This window comes from Myotis nattereri (assembly GCF_964212035.1).
Source record: "Myotis nattereri genome assembly, chromosome: 2".
NCBI lineage: Eukaryota > Metazoa > Chordata > Mammalia > Chiroptera > Vespertilionidae > Myotis > Myotis nattereri.
In genome coordinates this window covers 142907334-142934473 of record NC_138076.1, presented here as the reverse complement: position 1 = coordinate 142934473, position 27140 = coordinate 142907334, and the positions used below count along the sequence as shown (strand labels likewise).

Genomic DNA, 27140 nt, shown 5'->3' with positions numbered 1-27140 from the left:
TGCATCACCAAGGTTAGCCTTTGTTCAAAGGGATGAGAATTAGACTCCATCTTTTGATGGGTATGTCAAAGAATCTGTGTGTGACTAGGATGTTTTAAAACTCCCACATACAGAAATGACTGCATAATTCTTCAAGTCAAGCTATCTCCTTTATTGCCAATTAACTTCCCTCGCCTGCTTAAAGGAAAGGCCCACCCCTCTCCCACATTGGAACTCGTGAAGTGCTCTGGGCTATGAGGTAAATAAGCATGAATTCTATCACCTGGTATACTCTCAATTCACTTCTTCCCACCAAGTTTCTATCTTTTTCATGTCATACATAACACACACCCTTTAGCTCTTCAAAATAAGCAGTTTAATAAGATAGGCTTTGGAAAAGGTTAAGATGTGTTCACAGATCAGGCTGGTTCAATTTTACTAAATTACAGACGAATTTCAGACCCTACTGGAAAAAAGTTTGGGTTGAGTCTTTGGTAAAGAACAAAGTTTCTAAGTAATGAAAATGGTCCTTATAGAATCTAATTCTCCTTTTCTACCCGAGCCAGCTGAATGCACCAGGACGATGCAACAAGCTTTGCTACTTGTGCAGAATTGATGTGAGAAAGCACTCAGTTCCCAGGGCTTAGCAGAGTCTAAAACGTCACCCTAAGCCTCAGATTCGACAGTTGTCAGTAGGGCGCTGTTTGCAATGACCTTTGGGTGTAGGAAAGAATCTTTAAGCTTGGTTTAACAGTGCATCCACCTTAGGTCAATGTGCCTTTCTGAGGAATTTTTTTTTTTGAAAGGGCGACGGCCCCATCCCTATTGATTCTGCTGCTGTGGGGTTGAAGCTGGGCCTGGGAACAGCCTTTTAATACCCCCAGGTGATTTTAATGCAGGTTGTCTAGGAGCCAATCAGAGTAACCACCACGCTACAGGAGATGCTGCACTGCCGAATACTAGCTCTGAGGAAGCTGAACTGCTCAGTAACCCTCGCTATTGAGGCATATTTACCGTCTTAAAAGAGAAGTCTTTTCCAATCGCTGTAATGCAGACCTTAACCTAGTGAGTCAACTGGGTAATGGGGTGGATTCTCTCAACAAATAAAATGCAGGTTAGGGACCCAAAGGATTTTCTACTAACTGAAATCACAACAGCTCTTCCAAAAGTCAATTGAAAGACAACACCCATATCCAGCTGAAGTTTTATTTAAAATGTAAAAGAAATGGTTCTTGAAAATGCTGATGAATAAAGCAAAAGGATACAGTGCTCTCTTCCTACTAGTCAGCCAGCCTATCCAAGTACAGGGCAATATACAGTACATAAGTGCTGGTGGAATTTCACAGTAGTTTAGTGTTAGATTTTCTGTGCCTAGATTATGTAGAGATTCTCAGTGTGTGATCTCGGTTCTGGGTTTACACCTTTACTGAGAATGAACAAGGGCTCCTGCTCCTTGGCCGTAGCCAAATCCTTTGGGCCCAAAGTTCTTTGCATAGCATCCTACAAAAAAGGAAAGGGAGAGTTACTGCAAGTTCACTAAGCTTTGCTAGCTTTGCTTAAGACCCATGAACAGACCATCAGAAGTTAAAAAACTGCTGACTATGCCAAAAAGTTCAACTTACATAAGATGTAGTAACTGTAACTGTAAAGGCCAAGTCCGAGCATTCTGGTTCCATAGTGTTCAGCTCGCTGAGTTACGAGCATGAAAATCAGGCCAGGTAAGTTATGTGTGTGTCTATTACCTTGTATACTCACCTATAGACATAAAGCATGTACTCATAGGCTTTGCTTAACACAAAAAGATGAAAGAAGGCTTTGTTATGGGGTTTTTGTTTCACTGGTAGGGGAGTTTTAAGTGATCAAGAACTTGACTGTATCCATCTAAAATTGTTCTGTGGGTTTCTGTCATCTGGAAGTATCCCTAGACCTTTTACTTTCAAACAGCCAGTGGCACTAGCCTGCTTTCCCCCATTTTCAGAGTACTTTTTTGTTCTTGTGTGTGTTTTTAATGCTGGTGACATTTCATTAACAAATAGCCAGTGCAGGATATTCATACGGATAAACAATACCTGAAATTAATTTTACCTTTACAATAGATTTCACCTTCCTTCTCAGTCAGAGTTGTTGATTCGAGACTCTTTCCACACTTGGCACAGCGGAAGCAGTTTTTGTGCCAGGGCTGAAAAAGACCAGTGAGCAAGTCTGAGAGGCTGGTTCCTGCAGTACAAATTCAGACACTCGGGAAGATCAACCCAGAAAGAGTTCCTGACCTCTGGTTCAACCCAACCACGGTGGGGACTGGATCTCCCCCACATTTGCATTCTCGGTCAGCAACAAAAGGGCTTAGTTCAAACTTCATTCGCACAAGACATGGACTGGAAACTACCCCGTGGAAGGGCCATTTCCCTGAGAGCAGTCCGAGACCTTGTGACAAGGCTGGTGCGCACCTTTAAGACGGCCTCCTTGATGGCTGAGAACCCTGCAACTCCAAGCGGTGAAGCGGTGAAGCCACTTCCCTAAATCCACGCACCAGAATGGCATCAGGTGTGCCGACTCTGGTCCAACAGCTTTTTTCCCCCACTACACCAAGCATGTCAAACTCACAGGCCTCGTCTATTTGGCCCATGTTAGCCTTTGAGTTTGACATGCTTGCGCTACACTGAATAACCTGCAGAGCCAGATTTGTTAACGGCCCAGCCATGTTTGTTACCAACCTTCAGGAGCGTCCCCTAGGAAAACAAGTTTTCTTTAAACATAGATGTGATTTGTCAAATAAGGGCAGTACTTCAAAAAATTAACGATTCAGAGAGAAATGCAATTAAAAAAAATTTGATCCTCGGCATTTACTTACAAAACAGTGCCTGTGCGGGACGTGGAGGGTTAAGGGGAGAAGCGGAGCGTTGTCCTTCACTGTTTTAATGCAAAGCACCACCTTACCTTTCCTGCTCCGATGATCTTCTCAGCGGCATACACGGAATCCCCACATCTGGAACACTTCTCAGCGCCTCCGTACTTCTGAGCAAACTTAGAAGTGTTGGGGTTTGTTGTCGGCCTGTGAGGCTGAGCACTGTGGAAAGGAGAGAAAAAATTATTCGAGATTTTCCAAAGGGCCCCTGTAAGTCCATACGGCAGGCACAATGGAACTCTAGGACTTGGTGCTACACCTCATGGCTGGAGACCTTCCCAGGCCAGCCAAGGGGGAAGAAGAAATTAATCTCAGGTGCAGCCATAGTTATTACTTTAACCTATTTATGGGCTCATTCTTGTTACAAAAAGACCCAAGCTGAACTATCTGTCTTTCTGTGCCTAATATCAAATTTCATTTAGTCCCCAATGCTAGCCTCTCCACTAAACTACTATGCTATGCTTTAAAAAATCATATCATCACACATATTTTTAACCCAGAGTCAGTACCACTAGAATCACATCTAGCTTTCTACTTCACATGAAATTGGAAAAAAATCAATGGTAAGTTAAGCAGTTTCTGCACGTAGGTCAGTTGACTAAAGTAGTCTATAATTAAGATTAAGCATGCTTTACACATTAATTTCCAAATATAGCTTACATAGAGGAAAGGAAGTATAAACATATCACTTTCTTTGTGGGAAAATATTTTAGAAAATTTGCTTATACTATTTGATTTCATTTCATTATTTTTTCTCTCGATTGAGTGGAATTTTGTCATTATAGGTCACTGGATAAGTGATAGTTTCCTTGCTTCCCAATTTTTTTGTATGTAGGTGCACCTACCATGCAGAACACCAATCTGGGCTTTGAGAAGATTTAAAAACCTTTCTGGAACCTTAAAAATGAGTCAAGCAGATAAGATATAACAACAATAGTTAGTGTTTAGCAAATGGTATAAGTATCAATTTTTCCTATTGGAAAAATTTATTCAGTACTTTTTCGAATCATGTTTGATGTGGCCCCTGGAAATTTTATTCTAAGTAACAAATACCAATTCATAATACTAATTCAAAATACAATTCATGTTAGTATTGGTTTCTCTAATTGCCCTAGTGTAGGCATATTTTAAAAACTGTTTCCATAGCCTACCGTATATATACTTCCTTTTAAAAGTGATCTTCAAAAGCTGTTTACGAAGATAATCCAGCATTTGCAGTTAACAAGTCAATTCCCAAATCTGTCAATTACTATGTTAACAAGAATTCATATAAATTATCTCCTACCTGCTAACAACTTTGTAGGGTAAGGATAATTGTTACCACAAATTTCAGATGAGGCAACGGGGGGCTTGGATGTTAAATAATTTGCCAAAGGCCAAAGGACTAGTAAAGTGGCGAGCCTGAGCTGAAAAGGGCAGGTCTGCCTCAGTGAGAATGCGCCTACCCTCTCAGCCTCTGCAGGACGTCCTTATGAAGGCGTGTGGTCCCCGTGAGGGTTAAAGGGTGGTCCAGACCACAGGCTTCTTGGAAAGGTAGCCCCTACACCTCGTCCTGAAGGAGGCTCTGCGTGCGGCCAGGCTAACACAGGGAAGAGGGGTGCAGAGGTCAAGAGGCCAGCACAGAAGGCTCGGCAGCAGTTGGAAAAGATGGAGAAACAGGAGTAAAGAGGACTTTGTGACTTTAAATCTGGCCACGATCACTGACTGACTTTTTTGAGGGTCATGGATAACTTAGTTTTATTTGGGGGAGGGCATATAAGTATATGTGTTTTGAAAGGTTTGAAATAAGATCTTGGGGAGTGAGTGAATTTTAATCAGTTGGAAAAGGAGAGCAGAACATAAACAATGAACTTCAACCAAGACAAAGGCAAGCTGGGCTCCTGCAAGTGACGGCATGCAGCAATGAATGGGTCCGCCCTTGCACAACTGATGCACAACAGGTACTGGCTCAGAGACCCTGAGTGTGGGAAAAAACCAACAACAGAGCAAGGTGGGCCTTGGTGCAATCCACACTGCAGTGCAAAGGCCACACGTTCAGGAGCCAAATGGATATGGGTTCAAATTCTGGCTCTGCCACTAATCTGTGCGACCTGAGCCTATTGATAAAATAGAGACAATGTATTAAACTCGGCAACTGTGAGGATCATATATAGTGACCAGAAATGTTCAGCAGACAATAGGCACTTATTTGGGGCATGCCATAATGTACCGTGTTTAAAATCGTAAGCTTTGGAGTTACACTAAGTCCCATTCTCTACAATTAAATCTACAATTAACTAGCAGCATGGCTTTGGGCAAATCACTTCATTCTCATTGTTTCAATGTGTCCTTGAGTCAGATGGTAAACTGTACCTGTAGAGTTGTTGTGAGGATTTCATAAGCTCACATATGTTAGTACTGCCTGGTGTCTAGCCCGTAGGGAAGCCACGGTTAGCAGTCTTGTTCAGGAAAGGGCCATCTTATTGGAGTACTACACCAATTTTGGCCTCTTCAATATAAAACAGGTGTGAAAAAATATGAAGTTCAAATGAGGGAAAATTGGGTCAAAACCAGAAATAAGAGAAAATTCCCAATGAAGAAAACAGCAAATGAAGTTTAGCAGCCTTAGCTCCTCACTACTTTGGGGCTAAAACCTGTAAAGTTTAACACTATTATCTCAAAGAACCAAAAACGGGGAAAATTCAATTTTTAAGTAACTGTAAGAGAGAAAAGTAAATTCCTGATGAGGAAATATTCTTACATGATGCCCTAACCGGTTTGGCTCAGTGGATAGAGCGTCAGCTGCGGACTCAAGGGTCCCAGGTTCGATTCTGGTCAAGGGCATGTACCTTGGTTGCAGGCACATCCCCAGTGGGGAGTGTGCAGGAGGCAGCTGATCAATGTTTCTCTCTCATCGATGTTTCTAACTCTATCCCTCTCCCTTCCTCTCTGTAAAAAGTCAAAAAAATATATTTAAAAAAATAAAAATCATCATTCTCCCCTTTAAAAAAAAAAAAGAAAGAAAGAAATATTCTTACATGAAAAGAGCCCTGGGGAGTTTTTATTGGCCACTTAACCGCACATGGGCAATGCATCTCGGGATTCAGATGCCTCATTTCCTTATGTGACTTCATGACAGCTGGCCTCCGTGCTGTGAAATGGAGGCACTTTCATACCACTTGATTCTGAGGACATCATGACAGCTTGACACACTTTGGAATGCTGTCAAACCAGGACTGGAAATCACTAAGAACTGTGGTGGGTCTAAAACTGTCAAATTTTGACCTTAAAGAATAGCCACTACTTCACGCTAGAAAATCTGAGTCACTTTAAGATAAAAGTCTGAAAACTCCCAGGTTCCTGTTTGCCAAGCAACATTAATTGTTATAATTCACCTCTGAAGGTCATGAACATGTCCTAACTCACCTCTCTGGCTTGATGCCCAGCCTCTCGCCCCGGTCCATGTTGAGCGTGCCAGCGCCCTGGCCGTACCCGTAGCCTTTTGGCCCATACTTCTTTCCGTAGCAAGATTTGCAGTAGATCTCTTCATCATGAATTGCCACTGTTGTGCTATCTAAGTTTTTCCTGCAAACCACTGAGGGGGGAAAAGTTAGAATTTAAAAATGGGCCAAAGATGCCTTTCTCCTGAGAACAGTGGTGGTACAGACACATGGTCTGCAAATGGTAATGGCCAGGCTTGCTCACATCCCGTTTATCTGTGGTTTCCCAGAAGCCCTGAGACGGCATCTGGACAGGTCAGCCACATCTGAGACCTGTTTGCTTTCCTCAAACTTTTCCATATGACCTGCCCTCTGGCAGGAGGGAGAGGAGTTTGAGAATGCAGCAATTACACCAACAAAAGGAACAAAACTAACACTTTGCTCCCAAACCTTCGACACTCCCATCTTTTCAGCCTCTTCATACCAAATGTTAAATCACAACCTAATGAACAACAGGGGTGGCTGAGTGTCTGGGGACAGTTGCCTCTTTGTAGCACCACCTCCCGGAGGCAGCTCCTGGGAGAGCTTGCCTTTGTCTTGGTTAAACTGTTTTCCATCTAGAATTCTCCTTTTCATCACTAGTCTCAGAGAGAAAGCATGCTCCCATCTTGCCACTGCTTCTCGGGCTGTGGGAGGTTTGTCTGAAGATCATCAAGTGGGTGAAAAGTCTGCTTTTGTTTCCCTTCCACCCCAAACGAGAGTACACATTCTTTCTCGATGGATTTCTTACCACAAGACCTTTCTAAGTATCCCACTTCATAAGACTGCCAAATGTCATGTCTAATCCAGACATTATTTCACTTTCGAAAACTTCAATTAAACTTGAGAAAAGTAGAAATTATGAGGGAGCCCGCTGGTAGCACAATCAGGCAGCTGGAAATCCAACATTAGTGTGGTAGACAAAGGGACTCCCCTCTTATTTGAAAGAGGGGGAGAAATGAAAAGAGGAAGGAAAGAAAGAGAGAAGGGCTGGGGACTAGCAGGGTGGCTGAGCATAGAGAAAAGTTATGAAGTTTCTATTATCTTCCAGTGGTTCTCAACCTTCTGGCCCTTTAAATACAGTTCCTCATGTTGTGACCCAACCATAAAATTATTTTCGTTGCTACTTCATAACGGTTATGTTGCTATTGTTATGAATCGTAATGTAAATATCTGATGCAGGATGGTCTTAGGTGACCCCTGTGAAAGGGTCGTTCAACCCCCAAAGGGGTCACGACCCACAGGTTGAGAACCGCTGTCTTAGACCAAAGTCTCTCTGGAAGAACAAAATGACATCACCTACCCTGGCTGTGGTGACTCAAGTACTGACATACACTTGTTTAAAGAGACAATTAACCTAAAACCATATACTGCTGAAGAATGAACACCCTTAACGGACATTAAATATAAACTAACATAAAAGCTGTTTTGAAAAACATCTAGTGCCCTGGCCAGTGTGGCTCAGTTGGTTGGGCATCACTCCAGGCACTGAAAGGTTGCCGGTTCGATCCCTGGTCAAGGCACATGCCCTGGTTTCAGGCTTGATACCCAGTATGGGGCGTGCACTAGGCAGGCAATCAAACATTGCTCTCACATTGATGTTTCTCTCCCTCTCCCTTCCTCTCTCTCTAAAATATATACATACATATATATATATATATATATATATATATATATATATTAAAAAAACAAACAACACAAAAACAATCTATTTAACCAAAGCAAGTAAGTATATGAAAAATTTACTCCATAACTCCTCTCCTCCCAGTCCTCACCCTTATTCTACTTTAATTATTTCCTTAAAAGGCTGTCGTGAGCAGAGGCAAATATTAGGAAGGAGTAGTAAAAATAACCAGTAAAATACCTGACATTTCATAAACACCGACTTCATTATGGTGTAAACATCATGGCTCAACCTAGATGAAACTAAGAGCAATTTCTAAAGTATTTGCGTTTGTGTTCACATATTCTTTTGACTACAAACCTGCTGAAAAATAGATTCCTCCAAAAAAAAAGAAAGAGTAACTTCTAAGTTAAACCAAACCTGAGAAATGGTAGTTATCATGGAGGCGTACATAACAAACCTTCATATGTTGTATTTTTATTCTTTGTGACCGTGTTGTGTTGTCCGTGTCTAGTTCTCTACGGAGCAGTTATACTATAAAAAGTCCCAGGCACCTTGAATGCTGGTGCCGAGAAGGAAAAGGACAACTAAAACTTGAGAAGTCTCCTCTGAAGATTATTTCTCAGTGTAACCAAATTTATTTTTAACGTTTGTAGTTTCCAACAGTAATAGTCACTGTACAGTACTACAGACAAAGCAAATAACTGCATGTAAAGGTGGGTTCCCCACATAACAAATCCTTCATTAAAGACAATGATTTACATCAGAAGATGACTAATGAAGAGCTTTTGATGCAACTACTCTCCTGTTTAAAACTGAAGACCTGGAGGAAATGCGCTTGGAAGAGGGAGCTTATCTGACTGTTTCTCTCATTATCAGCTTTTACTCCCTTTTGAGCATATAGGCTAGTGTTGTTTTATTTCCTGCCTACATCAGACACTGACCATTTCCCATCTTAAACAATATTTCCAACCTGCCTCTGTGGTATTTCCATATTCCAAGTTCCTTTCCCTCAACTGTAGGGTATCAATGACTAGAAATAACAGTATTCACTACCAGAGAAGACAGAATTTGAGCTTCCAGAGCAAGCAGGTCAAACTCGGGGCCCACAACGAACGTTTTTGCGGCCCAGCCAATGTAACGGTATGTAAGAAATGTTTTAATAAAAATCTCGTAGCTTAATTTTTATAATATCCTGTTATACATAATTATTAATAACGAATTACAATGCTCACTAATGACTGATTACTATAATCGTGTTGCATTCATCTCCCTTATGCACCTTACATGCAGGCGTACCATTTCTCCCCACTAATACTGGCAGTGAATATTTTAGCAGCTGATGGCCACGTCATTAGCCTTGGACTGACTTGTTGGGTGTGCGCAACAGGAAATATTTCACTTTCAGAGAACAAGAAAAATAGGTTTATTTGCGTTACGCTTATTAATTTGTGCAGTTATTCAGTGTCTGGTAATTTAATGTTCAAGAAAAAAGATTAATTTTGATTAAAATGTTCTATTATTTTATGTTAACGATTACTCATTTATTTCAGCTCTTTGTATTCAGCATGTCTCTATAGAAATAAACCTACGTTTCTATGACAATTGAAGCTTTTGGGGTTTTTTTGTGGCCCACATAAACTTAAACCTGGTTTATTTGGCCTGTGTTAGCCTTTGAGTTTGACATGCTTGCTCTTGACATTTGAATTTCAACAGTGTGGTGAGAAACAAGCTGGCTGGTTTCAAAGAGAAGGAGCACAGGCAGGAAGAGAAGGCTGGGGTGGATGGGGAGCCAGCCGAGCTCCATGCACAGCGCCAGGCACTGTGTCTGTCGGGTGCCCGACTAACCCACACTGAACTCTCGGGGAATGGGAACGGGGAGGCAGCTGTGACAACAAATGACAGTCAAGGCCAGAGGGAGGCTCAGAGCCATGAGGACTCAGGAAGCCCAAGGCCTTGGGTCACCTGCCGTCCTTGCGGCTGGGCTGAGCACTTACAGTGTCTAGGAGAACAGGCAGGCAAAATCTTTTCCAGAACCAGTTTGTTCATTAAATACGTAAATCGAAGCTTCGTACACAGAAGCCTGTCCCGGCGGGGCCCGGGGGGTACTTACTGCACAGAAAGCAGCAGCGGTGGAAGCTCCGCCCATCGCATTGCACCTCCTCCGCGTGGTACACGGTCCTCCCGCAGGCCCCGCACTTGTTGCCACACCCCCAGACCGGCATCCTGAGGAATGAAGATGCATTAGAATGTCCCCACCCCCAAGCTCGCTGGGGGGCTGTTAGAGCATGTGCAGATTTCCTTCCTTCATGGACCGCTCTAAACACATCTTGAGGAGGCCAGCGTTCCTCCAAAGTCACCTCCTCTCCTCTCCCAAGTTACAGGTCTTTCATCAGAAAACGCTGGCTTGTCACGTGCAAGTTTTTTCCCTACAGGACAAAGGACCCGCATTCAATAGAACAGCGCAGGTCGCCGGGCACAAAACAAACTGGCACTGGAATGCACAGGAGTGAAAGCGCTCCCCTCCGCCCCCACCCCCGAAACACACACACACACACACACACACACACACACACACACACACGCCCAGTCACAATGAGCGGCTTAGAAAACAGCGGAGGAACTTGCACTTGGGTGGAGTGTTTTACTACAGGTTTAATTCTTTGTAACCCCACCAAATTCTTAACAGTTGACATGCACAAGCTATGGAACACTTTCTAGGGAGGAACTTTCCAGGGAGGAAGAACACATTTTGCATTTGTCTGCTAAAGTTATGTGAGACTGTAGCATAAATAGTGTGTCTGTGACAAGCATGATTTCGAGCACAGAGCCTTGCTTTAATCACAACAAACACCCCTCCAGATGGCTACGGTGTAAGTTTCTATGCTCCCTAATTCCAGAGTCCTCTAATCCAGCCAACAGTGAAGGTTCCCTCTTGGATGGGACGGTCAGTCCATAGAGAACATGCTACGAGTTCCCTTCCCGGCAGAATGAACTGTTTGTTGAGTGACACAGAATAACCCCTGAGCAAGGTGGCCCCATGGGGTGGCAGAGCTAGAAGTTTAAGTCCTCGGCTACCCTGTCTGATGGAGGGCCAACGTGTCCAATCTCCTCCTCAATGGACTGGTCTGCCTGGATGCAGGGTAAATGCGTACTTCTGAATGGCCATCGGACCCAAGTGCCCTCACCACTACAGACAGTTGTCCTGCAACTTTCATCTGCCCTGCCCGGAGGTGGGACCTCGAAACAGGGAAAGAATTCCTTTTCCCCATCATTTTCAGACTTCCCTTCTGTGAGTGGTGTTCATAGTCCCTGCCTGGTAAGTCTCCTCCGAGGAGCAGCTTGCTTCTCTAGGGAACAGCTGGTTAAGAAAGCTGGACCCCTCTCCTCACTCTAACCTGGCTGGGGAGAGAAGGGAAAGGGGGGCCGCTGAGCCAAAGACGGAGGAATCTTCAGTCCTTACAATGAACAGGAGAGTGGCAAATTCCCGCCCTAAGCATCAGGACAATCCGGAACCCAGCAACTTCCTGAACACCAGGAGGCCTTTCCAAAGGAAAGATTGCTCCTGAATCACACTGTGTTGGGCATCTTTCTGGCCCACAGCATCCACTCTCTGTCTCTCTTCTGATAATACTTCCCTAGAGTCTCTTCAGAGAAGCAAATATCTCATTCTTGGTCCGTGTGGTTTAGAGAAGTACTATTTCAATGTGTTCTCCCGGTGATGGTCCGCCATGCTTGTGACCAATTCAAGACAAAATTCAGGTAAGCATTTCTAAACTTTTATACGATGTCATACCACAACGGTCGGAAGTATGATCAGTGAATTCATCTTGTTGAACAGCGTAGAGTCAGAGAATCAATCGGTACTTCGAAATTAAAGCAAAACAAAAAGAGGTCCTTGGCCACAGATGTTTGAGAAGCACTGGCTGAAACAGTGTGGACTCTGCCCTAACCCCCGGGCAGTGACTCAGTCATGATGGCAGCCAGGCCACTGCATTCTCCCTCCCGCCACAGTGATGGGTTTAGGAATGAGTACACGACCCAAGCCAATTCAATGAAAGTTAAATCTGAGCTCTGGTTTAGAACTGTGTGAATGTAGGGATGGAGTTTCTAGCAGCAGTCTAGCCACTATAAGAAAATACGCCAGCTCAGAGGAAAACAGAGATGGGGAGACTAGATGTAGACACTTTTCAGCCATGCCTCATCTTATCGTGTACTCTGTATGTGAGCCAATAAACTCTCTTTTTAAGTCACTTGGACACAGAGCTCCTGTTCCTTGTAACAAACAATAATAACACACACCTACACACACACACACACACACACACACACACACACACACACACCTGACTGATATGACTAATTATCACTAAACTATTGGTCTCAACTTGCAAAAAAGCCTATTCCCTTATTCAGGCAGGAACAAAGTTAATTCCAAGGGCCCACAGTGTGTTACCAGGCTACTGTGAAGGTATCCACACAGGATCAATATCTAGCAACAACAGCATATTTGCAAGCTTTCCCTTAGTAGTTGCCTAAATTGCTCCTTCCCTTCCCTGGAGACAGGTGCTCCATTGTTCAAATGCACAGTGAAACCTGAGCTGGGCTGTACAACCTGACCCACGGCCTTGGCTCCAGCAGCCGGCACTGCTTGAGTGTAGAGTGCAGTTAGTGATGTTGACTTTGCCCCACGGCTCCAAAGTTACCTGTGTTCTGGAACGTTCAAGGATGCAACAGACATCTGCTAGAGAGTACCTTCAGGGTTCCTGAGGAAACCAGAAACCAAATCCAGGCTTACAGGTAATGACATACAATTACTTAAAATTGGGTCTCAAGAATTAGTAGCCCAGCTGGCTTTTAAAATATTTGTTATTGTCTATGAATTTCTCACCATATAAAGTACTAGAGGCCCAGTAAACGAATTTGTGCACCAGTAGGGTCTCTTGGCCTGGCCTGTGGGATCAGGCCAAAAACAGCTCTCCAACGTCCCCCGAGGGGTCCTGGATTGCGAAAGGGTGCAGGCCAGGCTGAGGGACCCCACCAGTGCATGATCGGGGCTGGGGAGGGACGTGGAAGATTGGCCAGCCAGGGAGAGATTGTGAGAGGGCTCCAGGGCGTGTCTGGCCCATCTCACTCAGTCCTGATCAATAGGACCCCAGCAGCAAGCTAACCTACCAGTCTGAGTGTTTGCCCCCTGGTGGTCAGTGCACATCATAGCAACTGGTCAACTCTCTGCCCCCTGGTGGTCAGTGCACATCATAGAGTGGTTGAGTGGCCTTAACATATCATTAGCATATTATGCTTTGATTGGTTGAATGGACGACTGGACACTTAGCATATTAGGCTTCTTTTATAGGATACTAATATCAGCCTGCCATCTTCCACATTCACACACATCTTCTTTGGAGAAATCACCAATAGGAAGCCAGATTTCTATCAAGACTCACACTATCCTGAGTTGTTTCTGAATAACATTTAAAATGCATTTTTAAAAACCTAACTCATTACTTTTTTTATATTTCTCTATTAAAGAGCAGCTTGGGAGAATATCTTCCCTTTATTTATGTAATTCAGGGTTACTGAATTTCACTTCTTACAAATCAAGTCTTACTTCTATTATACATCCATAATAGCCAAATGGGTATGTGTCATCTTTCCAGGAAATAGCCATCAAAGTTCTCCAACATTCAACTTACTGTTATTTCTTCCCCTCGGGGGTGGGGACCACATCTCTGTAATTCCCCAGCCCACCTACCCGCGTACTTAACATATATAAAAATATTTCATTTCTATTGTTTTAAAGAATCCTTCCTTTTTCAACCTGTCGGTATGATTCCCAATTAGATCTTATCCTTCTCAAAGCAAAAGGAGTACTGCCCTACTTCTCTTTGTCACATTTTTGGAATTTATGTAAAAATTTCAAGTCATTAACTTTTTAAAAGCTTTCCTAATTATTTCTGAATAAACCTCTGTGGTCCTGGCAAATGATGTTAGGAAGAGCATCCTCAGGCCTGGCTGTTGTGGCTCAGTTGAACATCATCCCATGCACCAAGAAATTGTCGGTTAAATTCCTGGTCAGAGCACATGCCCAAGTTGCAGGCTCACGCCCCAGCAGGGCGTGTGCAGGACACAGTTGATCAATGTTTCTATCTCCCCTTCTCCCTTCCTCATGCTCTAAAATCAATTAAAAACACACACATTTTTTTTTAAGCATTCTCAGAATTTGTTTTATTTTTTAAGCTAGATAGTGGATAGTTGGGTATTCCTTATATTCTCTACTTTGTATGTCTGAAATTTTCACCATGGAAGGAAGGAAAATAAAGAGGGATGAGGGGAAGTTGGTTTAGACAGACTAGGGTTAAGTTCATTATTGTAACAGTTGTGCAACCTTGGGCTTATCTATAGCATAATTACGTTTTTTATCTGTAAAAGAGGGAAAGGTAGCTCTCTACCTCTGCAGACACTGAAGACAAAACATGGTAAACAAATGCCTTGGCAGACATCCAGGAACTGTGAGCGTGCTGGACGGGGCGTCCATCCTGTCCACCCTGCGGTCAGCACTGCAGTAGGAAACCCACGGACCGGCACACAGAGCCAAGCTCAGAGCCACAAACAAGGTAAAGAAAAACTTAGCATTTAGTCACTCACAAACCTTTTCCTGGGACGATGAAATGCATTTCAAGTATAGCAATGGTTTCACTTGCAGTGGTTCTCAACCTTCCTAATGCCGTGACCCTTTAACACAGTTCCTCATGTTGTGGTGACCCCCAATTTCATTGTTACAAATTGAACATAATTAAAGATAGTGATTAATCACAAAAACAATATGTGATTATATATGTGTTTTCCGATGGTCTTAGGCGACCCCTGTGAAAGGGTCGTTCGACCCCCAAAGGGGTCACAACCCACAGATTGAGAACCGCTGACTTAGGGTGACCATCTAAGAAACAAAGTCCCAATTTACACTTCAGGGTGTGCTCCTACGGGCATTTCCTGCATCTGGCAGGGGAAGTGTGATGATCTTCCATTCCTGTCACTCTTTGGCATTGCTACACATGTAAAAAAAACCACTCGAGGCTTGTTTTTCACACGTGCATTTGGCTGTCCAACTCCACAACAGCTGACATTAATCACAGCAGACTGCATGTGCACTGAGCAATCTGGGCAGCATGCCTCCAGGCCTATGTATTAATTTACAGAATGGTAAGAGGAGACATAAAATCCCACTTCACACACATCTCACACAAGTAGGCCAATCGGGCGTATTCTGTTTCTCAGTCTTGTTTTTGGTTTCCAATGTCTGAAAGTATTTCAGCACTAGAATGTATACACTGTGTTAGATTAAAAAGCTTGTTTGCATCCGAACAACTACTTACAATTTCTGTTTGCTGCTTCTCCCCAGTCTGAGACACCACCCAAAATTACAAAGACCTGCCCCCAGAAGAAAATTACTATAGTCTAACACTGAGTCACCTCGTGGTAAAATTACCTCACTCTCGATAACCAACAAGAGCCACAAAATGAGCACGTGAATCCCTCATACCACCTGTGGCATTTGCTGTCCTATTTTAGAATCTGAATGACTTGAATCCATGAATTTCGAGCCTCCATGTCGCCACCTGAAGTTTGTTATTCGTTCTGAAAGCAAAGGTTTGGATTTTTGTTCTGATACCAAAGGTTTGGAGTGAGTCCATCAATACACCCAGATTCTAAATGCTTCCAGAAGCTTTCACATTATATCACTCACCATATGCGCAGCCTTGTTGCTACACTAGAACATGGTTATAACCCAATTTCCCGAAAGGGCGAAGTTATTATAAACCAATTTCATCCTGAGCCACACCCAGAGGGGTCACTTTGCTAAAGAATACGTAAGTTAATCGCATTGTCCCCAATTACAATGATTTTTAACAAGGCCAGCGTTTATGAGCTGTCAGTAATTGGACATGAAGCTTTACTCAGTGTCCATTCTAAAAACTGTTTCTTCTGCTCCCCAAATCACCTGCTCAGTCTACTTCCCTTATCTAAGTAGATACCATGAACCAAGGGTAGACTCCTTGTGCCTCAGCAATTGGCTCCATGTTTCATTTGACTCCTTCCACCAAAGCCAAATCCTCAAGCTGGCTTTAAGTCATCTCAGCCTCAGGGTGAATTAAAAGCCCGGATTAGGGCAGTGATGGCGAACCTTTTGAGCTCGGCGTGCCAGCATTTTGAAAAACCCTAACTTAACTCTGGTGCCGTGTCACATATAGAAATTTTTTGATATTTGCAACCATAGTAAAACAAAGACTTATATTTTTGATATTTATTTTATATATTTAAATGCCATTTAACAAAGAAAAATCAACCAAAAAAATGAGTTCCCGTGTCACCTCTGACACGCGTGTCATAGGTTCGCCATCACTGGATTAGGGAGTCAATACAGTCTCTCTTCCCTCATATGTAAAATGAGGATAACAGTACCTTTCTTATAGAGTTGTTAAGAGAATGAGCTGAGAAAATGCTTAGAGTAAGCACTCAATTATTGGTAACCTTTGTCATCAACCTTTAGCAATTTTCAACCTTTGTTGTCAATACTCATCTTCCTCTACCCATCTTATGTCTCCCATTCCTCCTTATACCCCTAATCCCTTCCATCAGGGCAACTGACTTACCTCCCTCCCTCATCTGGCTAACTCCTTAACTTCATTTCTGTATCTCAAGTAATTGTAGGGTAGGGGCAGCTAATAAACACTGTGCAATGCTTTGCTGTTTTGGAAACTCTCATATAAATGCATTCATTCAATCTTTTATAAGCCATACCCTGGGTTAGGGTTGAGGATAAAGGTTATCAGGAAGTGTGCCTGTTTCTTAGGGAGTATGACTGTGGTGGTAGAAATATGTACACAAATAATAGCAAGACAACATAACCAATGACACAGAGGTGTGCAGAAAGGGCTCTGGGAAGCCAGCGTGGTCTGCTTACACAGGGATGGATGGCAAACACGGTTTTAGCTCCTGGATCTACTGAAAGTGGGTTCCTGGAACGATGATGAGGAAGATTCTGAAGTTCATAACATGGGTGAAGTGCCTGGCAAAGAGCCTGTACTCCATATACGATGATTTTCTTTTCCTTAAGGCAGCGGTTCTCAACCTGTGGGTCGCGACCCCTTTGGCGGTCGAACGACCCTTTCACAGGGGTCGCCTAAAACCATCCTGCATGTCAGATACTTACATTACGATTCATAACAGTAGCAACATTACAGTTATGAAGTAGCAACGAAAATAATTTTATGGTTGGGTCACAACATGAGGAACTGTATTTAAAGGGCCAGAAGGTTGAGAACCACTGCCTTAAGGAGTACTGCTGGGCCCAAATATGGCTACAAAAAGCTCAGTCATTCTGTGACTTGCTGAGGTCACTGACCCCCAAAGAAGCAAATCCAGACTCAATCCACTCGTCTGACTCCAGGACTTCAAGCTGTCCCCAAAACTCCCATATCTGATTTTAAGGGTTGAGATCGCTAAATCACCTGAGAGTGATCACTCCTGCGGTACCAAATTACTTGCTCACACGAAGACCTTCTTCTCCCCCCAGTCTTCCTCCTCACCATTAATTACTGATTCTATAGCCTGTTACCATTTACATCTTCAACTTGGGAGTATAGAAAAATCCTTGACAGAAAAATCCTTTGACTACCTGCCAAATCACATACTGTATTAGAACGCAACTATGCTATAAACTCCGTCACCCTGGCCTCCAACATCTGCCATAGCAATTCGCAAGCATGCTAACTACAATATATTGAGTTATTCAAACAAATTAATGTTTGAATGATTTACACATGATGGAGTCAGACCAAGATTTATATGTCAAGATTACTGTTTACCTGCCAAAGTATCTTAGATTAGGTTGGTTATTTGATCTGCTAGTTTTCTCATTTCAAAAATGGAGGTAATGCTTATTTATATCACAAGGCAGTTCTGAGATTAAACAATATATGTAAGGTACTCAGAATACTGCCTGCACATAAGAGGTTAAAATATTATAATTATTCACTTTTAATTTACTTCTATAAAGCTTACTATATGCTTTACTTATGCTAAGTAGTTTACTTATAGTAACTTAATCCCCATAACAGAGGTAGGCATTATCCTTAACCCCTTTTTATAGGTGGGGAAGCTGAGGTATAGAGATATGAAGTGGCTTATAACAGTGAAACCAAAACAAAATGACCAATTCAACCTAAAAATTAATACCAATAAGCTTCAAATGAATGTTTAGATGTTTAGAGGTTTCTCTAAAACTAAACCACTACTAGCCTCACAAATATAGTACCGACTTCCATGGCTCTGGCGTAGGTTCTTTTTAAATTGGGTATTTCCTGTACTGCTATGTGCTGGATGAGGATTCAATTCTCCTCACCCTTTTCTTCTGGGAGAGAAGCTGCCAAGAAACCTTCTTGCCTGTAGTGAACTAGCCCTAACGTATTACATGGTATGTGTCCTCTTCTTATGAGTCAAGGAAAATTGGTAGTACTGTTGAGGTAGTACAGTTTGAGGTGGTAAGCAAAAAAGCAAGGAACCGAATATCCTTTGCAAATGATTCACAATATACTTCTGTTGGTTCTTCCTCTATGACTTCCACTAAAACTTAACATGTTTAACAATCAGAAATCGTGTCCAGCTCCTCCACAATCCAGTTTGAGAAAACTCCCTAAGTTAGGGTTATGAACCTGGGGTCACAGAGTCCTTGAACTTCTGGGGTTCAGTGAACTTGGTACCATGTACTTTATTTTACGCACTTCACATTTTGAGAAGGAGTCCAGAGGCTTCACTAGGTTGCCAGAAAAGTCATGCACAGAAACAGTTAGGTAACCCTGGCCAGTGTTGCTTAATGGTTAGAGCGTCAGCCAGTGCACCAAAGGGTCTTAGGTTTGATTCCTGACCAAGAGCATATACCTGGGTTGCAGGTTCAATTCCAGACCCTGGTCGGTCAGGCACATTTGGCAAGCAAACAATTGATGTGTGTGTGTCTCTCTCTCCCCCTCCTTTCCTCTCTCTTTAAAAATCAATGGAAAAATAACCTTGGGTGAGGGTTAATAACAACAAAACAAAATAAACACGTAGCACCATCCTTGGCAATTAAGGTAATTAAGGGAGGGAGACCATGCAAATACCACACCAGGAAATGATGGCAGGAAACCTGTGAATGTCTGCAAAGGGAGGCGAAAGAGCTGGACTCTGGGCAAGGCCTAGGGTTAGTGTTCACGTCTGAGTCAGCTCTCCTGGAAGAGGCCTTCACTAACAGTCTTTTCCCCACAGACTCAACAACGTGTAGAACAGGGTCTAGTTACAGGAAACCGCCCCAGGCTGGGCTGGGCTGTGTATAGGCCTTAAGACAACCCTGCAAGGTATGCGATGTTATACCTGTTTTACAAGATAAAGTAACTGAGGTCAGAGAACTTGCCCAAGGTCATCAAGCCAATGGGTGCTGGAGCTGAGATATGAATTTGGGCCCAACTGGCTTCAGCCCTGCTCTTCTCACTGTGCTGTTTTTGGCAATTTAATCGGGACAGAGCTCCACTGAGTACTGCTTTCGGCGCAATATTTAGCAGATATCAGTAACAACCAATATTTGTTGAATACATTTAGTGAAAAACATTAAAAACTTTTGACAGAAACCATAGATAAAATCTGCTAATGCATCGACTGCTTGAGTCCAGCTAAATCTTTGTTCACCACAATTGTAACTTACTAATTCCTTTATTAGTTCAATAAATCAACAGTGGCTCTGGTCAAAGGGTGTTTAAGGCACCCGAGTATGCACTGTGTGTTTCAAGCTCTCATGGGATGCAAATCCTGTCTCTACCTAACTTCCCTTAGAAGGAGCAAAAGAAACGAGCATCCAGAGTAGGAAGAACCTTGAGAAATACTGATCAGTGGCAATCACCTGCAAGGTGCAATGACCAAGAAGAAAGTGGGGAGAGACCACGGAGGCCTTGAAATTGGTTATAGTTTGATAAGCAGTTTTGAAACTTTGTGACATCCGCCCTTTTAGAATACTGCCCATCTCTTTCCTGAAAAATGTGAGGCAGATTATAGCCAACTTCAAGATAGTTCTATTTGAGCTCTTTATATAGATAGAGCTTTAAAACAGGTTGATTAGAAAAGTTAAAAACTTCATTCTTACTATCCGAGTATAGAAAGTTACCCCAAATAAAAAACAATTCTAGAATGAAAATGGACCTGGTCTGCAGACTGCAAGTAAAACAGGTCGAACATTTTGGGTAACCATTTAAACACACATCGTCAACAAACGTCCTAGCTTGGGTGAGGGTCGAGGTGGGCGTCTCCGGACTTCGGAGACGCCCTGGGGCTGCCTACGTGGAGCTCTGAAACCCAGGATGTGATTTTTCAGGACCTGTTGCAGAATTTCTCAACCGAGCATTCTTAGTCTCCTATTTGTACCCGAATGGTAGAAAGTTCCGGAAAAAGCAGGGAGTTTTCCATAGACGTTTCACGGCTGTTCCTTCCACGGTTTAAGGATCCGTGCTTAGTGGGCAGAGACCACCGAACAATGGGAGGCCGGGGGTCCGAGCCGCAGCAAGGGGAGGACTCCGGGTGCGCGGGCTGTGGGATCCCTCGCCTCACCCCCCAGGCTCCGGACCCCCCCCCCCACCCCCCCGAGAAGCGCGCCCCACGCTCCGGGCAGGGGAGACCCGCGGAGGGGGAACCGGCCGCGGAGGAGGGGCCCCGGGCGACTAACAGGCGGATTAGCAACCACGAGAAACTCTCCAGCCCGCCTCTCCCAGAAAACCGGCCGGGGCACGCTGATATGGGGGTCATGCACTGGTATGTATCTGCCCCGCGGGCCCGGGATCCCAGGGCAGAGCCGGGGCGCCAGCGAGGGGAGAGGTATGAGGGTGGGGAGGACGGAGGAGCAGGGGTGAGGTGGATGGCTGGGGTCTAAATGGGGACCGCGGTAGGGATGTCATAGGAGACGGGGTGGGTTCCCACACGGCGGGCTGAGGACCCGGGGAGGCTGTGGGAACCCCCCGCCCCCAAGGTCAGCGGAGGCGCCCCCACCGCCGCTACTCACTCGAGTTAGAGGCTGGACCACGCACCGCGGGCAGAGCTGGGGCAGCGCAGTCGGAGGGAGTGCGCAGAGGAGCCGCGCGAGTGCGGCACCTTTAAAAGACCCCCTGGTGGGCGTGGCCTCGGGAGCCCCGCCCGCCCACTGCGCCCCGCCCCTCGCTCGGTTCCTGGACCCGCGGCAGGGAGCGCTGAGGGCGTCGGGCGGGAGGTGGGGCGTCTGCGCCGCGGGACTCTGGGCTTTAGGACCGAGAAACAAAAGGCAGGAATCCCGCCTCTTCCTGCTGCTTCCCGCGCTCCGGGGCCGCTCCCGCCGGCCGTGCCCCTCTGCCCGCATCAGACCCACAGTTTCTAGGGGTAAATGGAGTTGGGAAAGGAGCCTTCCTCCGGCGCGGGACGGTCCCGCCGCCCGCCACGTCCCCTTCCCGCCGGGTGCGCGTCCTTCCTGCAGGAGGGACCGGTCCCTGGTCGGGGAGGCTCCAGCGGCAGAAATCGGCCCGATGGGGCTTCCCGCCACCCTCCTCCCTGCCTTACCCTCATAAGTAAACGCCCCGTGGTTAACTGCCCCGGTGGACCGCTGCTCTCTGGTTTGCTTCCCAGCTTCTGGGAATCCGCAGCCTTCCTGTTCTTCAAGAGCAGAACGCCTCCTCTAGACTAAATACCTGACGTTAGGAAAACGCCTCATCCCCCAAGTGCGTTGCTTTTCCCACCACGAGGACACAGCTACACGGGCTGCCAGCTGCCGGGGGAAGTAACCTAAACCCCGCCGGGAAGGGGGTGCTCCAAGGGACCTCGGTTTAGGCGTGTTGGTTTCAGGGAAGTCCAGGGATGCCAGGGACAACCGAGGGAACCAATTCCATGAGCTACAGGATGATTTGTTGTTTTAAAAATGAAAAGAACAAGGAAAATGCCGGGCTCTCTCTGGTTCCCATTCCAGGCGTACTGATGACCTCAGTGTCGGGTGCGATGATCCCTGAGAGCTGGCTGATGTTTGGGGCAGTGGGCGGCTCAAAAAAGGCGGTGAGTCAAAACATCCCTCAGGCCACAAACGCAGTAGCCTCCTCCAGCTCAGAGCTTGTCAACCTCCACACTGTTGACGTTGGGGGGTAATTCTTTGTTGTGGGGGCTGCTCTATGCTTTGTGCCTCCACCCACTAGCTGCCAATAGCACCCTTTCCTTCCCATTGTAGCTCATAGGAGATGTGCCAAATGCCCCCTTGGGAGGGGGCAGAAGGCCTTGGTTTCAGAACCACTGCCCCGCTATGTATCTGCATGACAAAGTGCAGAGCAGGTTTAGAATAATATTGTTTTATTTCATGTGCTGGGGCCAATCCAGGATAAATTCATTATCATAGCAGCCTTATTCTCTGTCTACCGAGCACTGTGCAAAAACACAGTGGTGATTGACATCTCCTGATATCGTGGCAGGAGTCTGGACATATTCCTGCCTGCTGTAAATGTTATGCCCAGAATTCAAGATCCCCAAGAAACCACGCCAGGGAGCCAGTCCGATGCAAAAGCAGAAGGTCCTTTATTGAGTTAGCTAACCCGACCCGGGCCTCCAGTCGACGCAGTGACCGGAAACCGAGTGCTACTCAGGAGAAAATCAGGGCTTTAATAGTGAGGGGAGGGGAGCTGACTGTAGGCCCTCCAATTGGCCAGGCGCCAAGTTGGGTCTTGTTCCCGGGCGTGGCCAGCAGGGGCCTGGACCTCCGGGAAGAAGGCACTCCTCTGCCTCTGCCCCAACATGGAGGATCCAGGGCAAGATAGAGGGCATAGCCCTCGCCCTTTCATGAGCTCTTCTAAATATGGGCAATCCGAATTTTCATGATATCAGCTCGTGCAAAAGTGACCTGACCTATGGGACTGACATGAAAGGCTTGTCCTTTAGAATCCACATTAGCTTTGCTGCTTACAAGTACTTATTTTTCTGGCATAGGTTTATGTAGTATTTCTACCGAATGAAACTGTATCGGTGAATTTCACTGCCTACCCTTGGGTTCTTTTTGATGCCTCCAAGACCTGACCCATAGCTTTCTGACAGGCTCTTGTTGTCCCTGAATTCCATCGCCACATCCTGTCATTTGAAGTTGGGCTTGCTTCTAATCTGAAAGTATTTCTGCTATCCGCATATATATATATTTGTCTTAGGATATTTTATAGTAAGTGTGGAGATAATGCACAACATTTGGTTTTAAATAACTGTATTTGTGTTTAAGTATCAACGTGTTTAAAGTATTTTATTTCCCTTTAAACATTTTTTAAACTGTCGACTCTCTAAGAAATTCTTTCTGTTTATTTAGACAGTGGTGCAAAAGAAAAAGTGTGGGCTTTGTAATTAAACAGACATGGTTTCAGCATACAACTCTGCCACCTACTAGCTCTGTGAGCTTAGCCTAATACTTGACTTTCTTTAAAAAAGTTGATTTTAGAGAGAGAGGAAGGGAGAGGGGAAGAGAGAGAAAAAAATCAATGTGAGAGAGAAACATCAATCTGTTGCCTCCCCTTACTGGGGATTGAACCGTGATCCTGGGTTTGTGTGCTGACTGGTAATCGAACCCACGACCCTTTGGTGTGCGGGACGATGCTCCCACCAACTGAACCATACCGGCCAGGGAAATACTTGACTTCTTTGCACATGTTTCTTTATCTATAAAATGATTATACAACACATACTAGGAGAATTAAATCAGATAATGTCTGTAAAATGCAAAGCATTTACCTGGCACATGGTAAATACTCACTATGTGGTTGTTGTTTTGTAAGGATATCTTGATGTCCTTTTCTGCCTTGAGAAAGAAACAGAAAGTGTTTTGCTGAGCATTCATCTTATGTGGCTGCTGAGATTTTGGTAGTAAGAATGTAGTAAGCGTTTTCCAAAAACAATTAAGAGCCTTCTATAGAAAGTAAATTGTGTGCCTGGGGGAGAGCTAGTTGGAGAAATTTGCCCTCATGGACAAGAATAAGCCCTTAGTAATTCCATGTAGTCCTGGTCTGTTGACTCTTTCAACCTTACAAAAGGCAAAATTGAAGGTCAAATGTGTCCAGCAGGATGTTTCTTTTTTCCAAGAAATGCCATTATACTTGTAACATCTCCTTCAGACCTAAGGCAAGGTGAACCAAGGATGCCTTTCTTCATGACTTTGTGCTCCAAGTTCAGATTCTTAAAATATTTTTACTTCATGCTACTTTTCCTTAACAAAACCCTGAACCAGATGAGTGTGAATATAAACAAAGGGCCTCTTTATTTTATTTTAGGGCAAAGATTCCTTCCTAGAAGCCAGCTAGGCTATGGAGGAGAGGAATTTTTTAGTACATGTTAAATAAAGGAAAAAATAAACTCTCACTTAGCTAATCTACACAATTTATAATAAAAAACACACAAGCAGCAATTCCATCTTATTTCTTGGCCAAGATTTAGCAGCAGCGGTGGGAATTAAAAATTACTCATATTCAACTCTAATACTCTGTGATGCATTTTCTTACTTAAAATTTGAAAGGTAGATTAGAGTATTTTATTATTGTAGACATTTGTCATAGTTGCTTTTAAAAAAACTTGCTTTAAACTCCCACTTTCTTATAAATTTCATTATTCATAACATTTCTTCCTCCAATGATTACTATTTCCTTTAGTGCTATCTTCTGCTATAGCCTTATTTATGTTTTCTTCTGCTACAGCTTTCTACTTTTTCTAGCTCCACTTATGTTTTCCTCTTGCTGCAGAGTTTTTCTACCTTTACTGGTATGAAAACAACTGTAACCTCCAAGACAGTCTACTACATCTATCTTACCTCAACCCCTTAAATGACCTTATTCACTTTTCTCCCTTCTTCATTCACATCCTCAACCACCAGCCAACATTTCCTCAGCCTCCCACATTGCCTCTAAGCACACATATTCTGTCCCTTGTTTACATATGCTGTAGCTGGGCTCAGAGGAACCGGTAGTTCTTCAACTCCTTACCAAGAATATCCACTCTGTGCTTTTGGATCTATTTCTTCAGCATTCTTAATTATATTCCCTTACTTTTCAATTCCTCTGTTTCTACTGCTTCCTTCCTTTCAGATTACAAAAATGCTGTCTTCCCAATATTCAAAAACAAACAAACAAAAACTGACAAAAACTTTGTTGACTTTTGTAATAGATATTCATAAGTTGCCTCTTCAGCATCCATTCCTCTTTTACCAGAGGCCCAGGTTTTTGTTTGGGGTCCCTGTGGGGTCGGGAAGTGCCCCCACAACTCTGTTTCAAGAGTAGAGCACTGGAACCAACCAAGTCTCCCAACCCCTGGTTTGGATTAGGGCCATGTCGTATGACCTGAGCTCATCCAATCAGTGTGAATCTCTGAACTCTGTTGGGTGCAAAGACAGAACGACACTCACCTGCTCTGGAAGGTGCTGTGTGCATATATGAGGCCTGGGGTTGCTATAGCCATTTTTGCTGGTAGGAAGCCAGCCGGCGGATGATGAGACAGAGAAATGGATCCAGAGCTCTGAACAGACTCCTCGGGAAGTTTATCTACCTACAGGATCTTTTCATTTCAAAGCAAATGAGTACCCATTGTTGTTTTGAGATGGATTTTCTGTTTCCTGTAGTTAAGATTCCTAACTGACTATGGTGGTTTAAAACTATGTCCACAAATTCTTTGATTCCCCTCCCTTCATCAAATGGACTTTAATTCTTCTTCCCTGAGTATGTGCTGGATTTAGTGACTCACTTCTAGAAAATAAAGTGTATGATTCTAAGACTAAGTAAAAACCATTATGATTGCCTCCTCATTCTTCTTCCCACCCACTGCCCCCACTCGGGGTGTGTGTGTATGTGTGTGTGTGTGTGTGTGTCTCCCTCTCTTTCTCTTGGATCACTTGCTCTGGGGAAGCCAGCTGCCATGTCAGAAGGACACTCAAGTAGCCTGTGGAGGGCCACATGGTGAGAAACAGGTCTCTAGCCCCAGGGGAATTGAAGCCTCCTGCCAACAAAAACAAGAGTGAGCTGGGAAAGAGAGTCTATAGCCTTGAAATGATTCCAGTTCTGGCTGACTATTGAGCCTCTCACTGTGGACATCCGAAAGCTTCTAGTTACCAAACCAATTGCCATTTTCAGTCCTTACCCTACTTGACCTTTTGGTTATGGAGCAATGTTAAATAAATATACGATTGTGTGTACATGCACAGGATGGAATTTTCTTACACTTCTGAAGTTTCACATCAGTGTTAACTTCTGTCTTAAGATACTGCTCTAATGAGTAATGGGAATAACTTCTTAAAGCCATAACTACTAGAAAACTTAGTTCTTCTCCCTAAAAACTAATATGAAAAACAGAGCATACTATAGGATATATTACATAATTTTTATTATCTCACTTGTAATAGTAAACACCAGACACTTCCAAGAAAATAAAATATACATATTCTAATTTTTACATAGAATTTTTTTCTGGCTACAGATTATAGAGAAATAAATGTATATTTCTCCACTAAATTTCAAGAAAAATTTTAGAGTTTGCAATAGGGCTTATCAAACAATTTTGATCATTTCCCTACTTAGAAAAAGACTAAGTAGGAAATAGTCTAATTGGTGGTTTAAATATTAGCATTTAGGTTGAACAAAGCTCCAGAGAAAACCTCATAAGAATTTCCACTTAAAACATCATATATATAATGCTTCTCTGGGAAATGATGTAAGAAAGGTTAACAGGATTTTGGAAACAATGTACAATGATATAATTGATAGGCACTTAATTATTTATGGGCATATGCCTGCCAGGATTTTTGTGTAATCCTCACATATGGAATTAAATCCATTTGTAAAATGAACCTTTTCTTGTAAAAGAAAATAAAAACTGTCATTTTCTGCAGCTTTCACCTCATAAGAAAAGTGTTGAGCTATAGAAAAAAGGTTAATATTTTAAGGAAAAATAATAGCTCTTATAAATTCTATATTTATATGTTTATAAGGACAGCTTACTTAGGTTTTACTTTAAACACTATTGATGTAACACTGTTCCAAAAAGACTGTGGGAATACCTAATCCCCATTCCTAATTCTTAAATACTGTCATGTGTTAAAAGATTCAAGCTTTTGATTTATTCATTCCTGTGT

At 43.7% G+C, this 27140-nt stretch overlaps 1 protein-coding gene and 1 long non-coding RNA gene across 5 annotated transcripts in view; one reads left to right on the top strand and one right to left on the bottom strand.

The window, feature by feature from the left end:
* Positions 1–335: 335 nt before the first annotated feature.
* Positions 336–21696, bottom strand: CSRP2 (cysteine and glycine rich protein 2). Of its 3 annotated transcripts, none has more exons than XM_081082543.1 (6): positions 21575–21696; positions 10080–10192; positions 6290–6458; positions 2917–3046; positions 2065–2158; positions 336–1479 (listed from the first exon to the last, which is right to left on the bottom strand). In XM_081082543.1, the coding sequence occupies exons 2-6, from the start codon at positions 10189–10191 to the stop codon at positions 1403–1405; spliced, it is 582 nt and encodes a 193-aa protein (XP_080938669.1). In that variant the 5' UTR covers position 10192; positions 21575–21696; the 3' UTR covers positions 336–1402. The 3 variants fall into 3 exon arrangements, with proteins under 3 accessions (XP_080938669.1, XP_080938668.1, XP_080938667.1); XM_081082542.1 differs by lacking the exon at positions 21575–21696 and adding an exon at positions 21048–21277; XM_081082541.1 differs by lacking the exon at positions 21575–21696 and adding an exon at positions 12673–12732.
* The window catches only part of LOC308512863, a 25348-nt gene continuing 19441 nt past the window's right edge, over positions 21234–27140 (top strand). For both annotated transcript variants that reach the window (XR_013995488.1, XR_013995489.1), the window contains exons 1-2: positions 21234–21397; positions 21978–22060. This is a non-coding gene — a long non-coding RNA (uncharacterized lncRNA). The remainder of the gene's footprint in view (positions 21398–21977; positions 22061–27140) is intronic.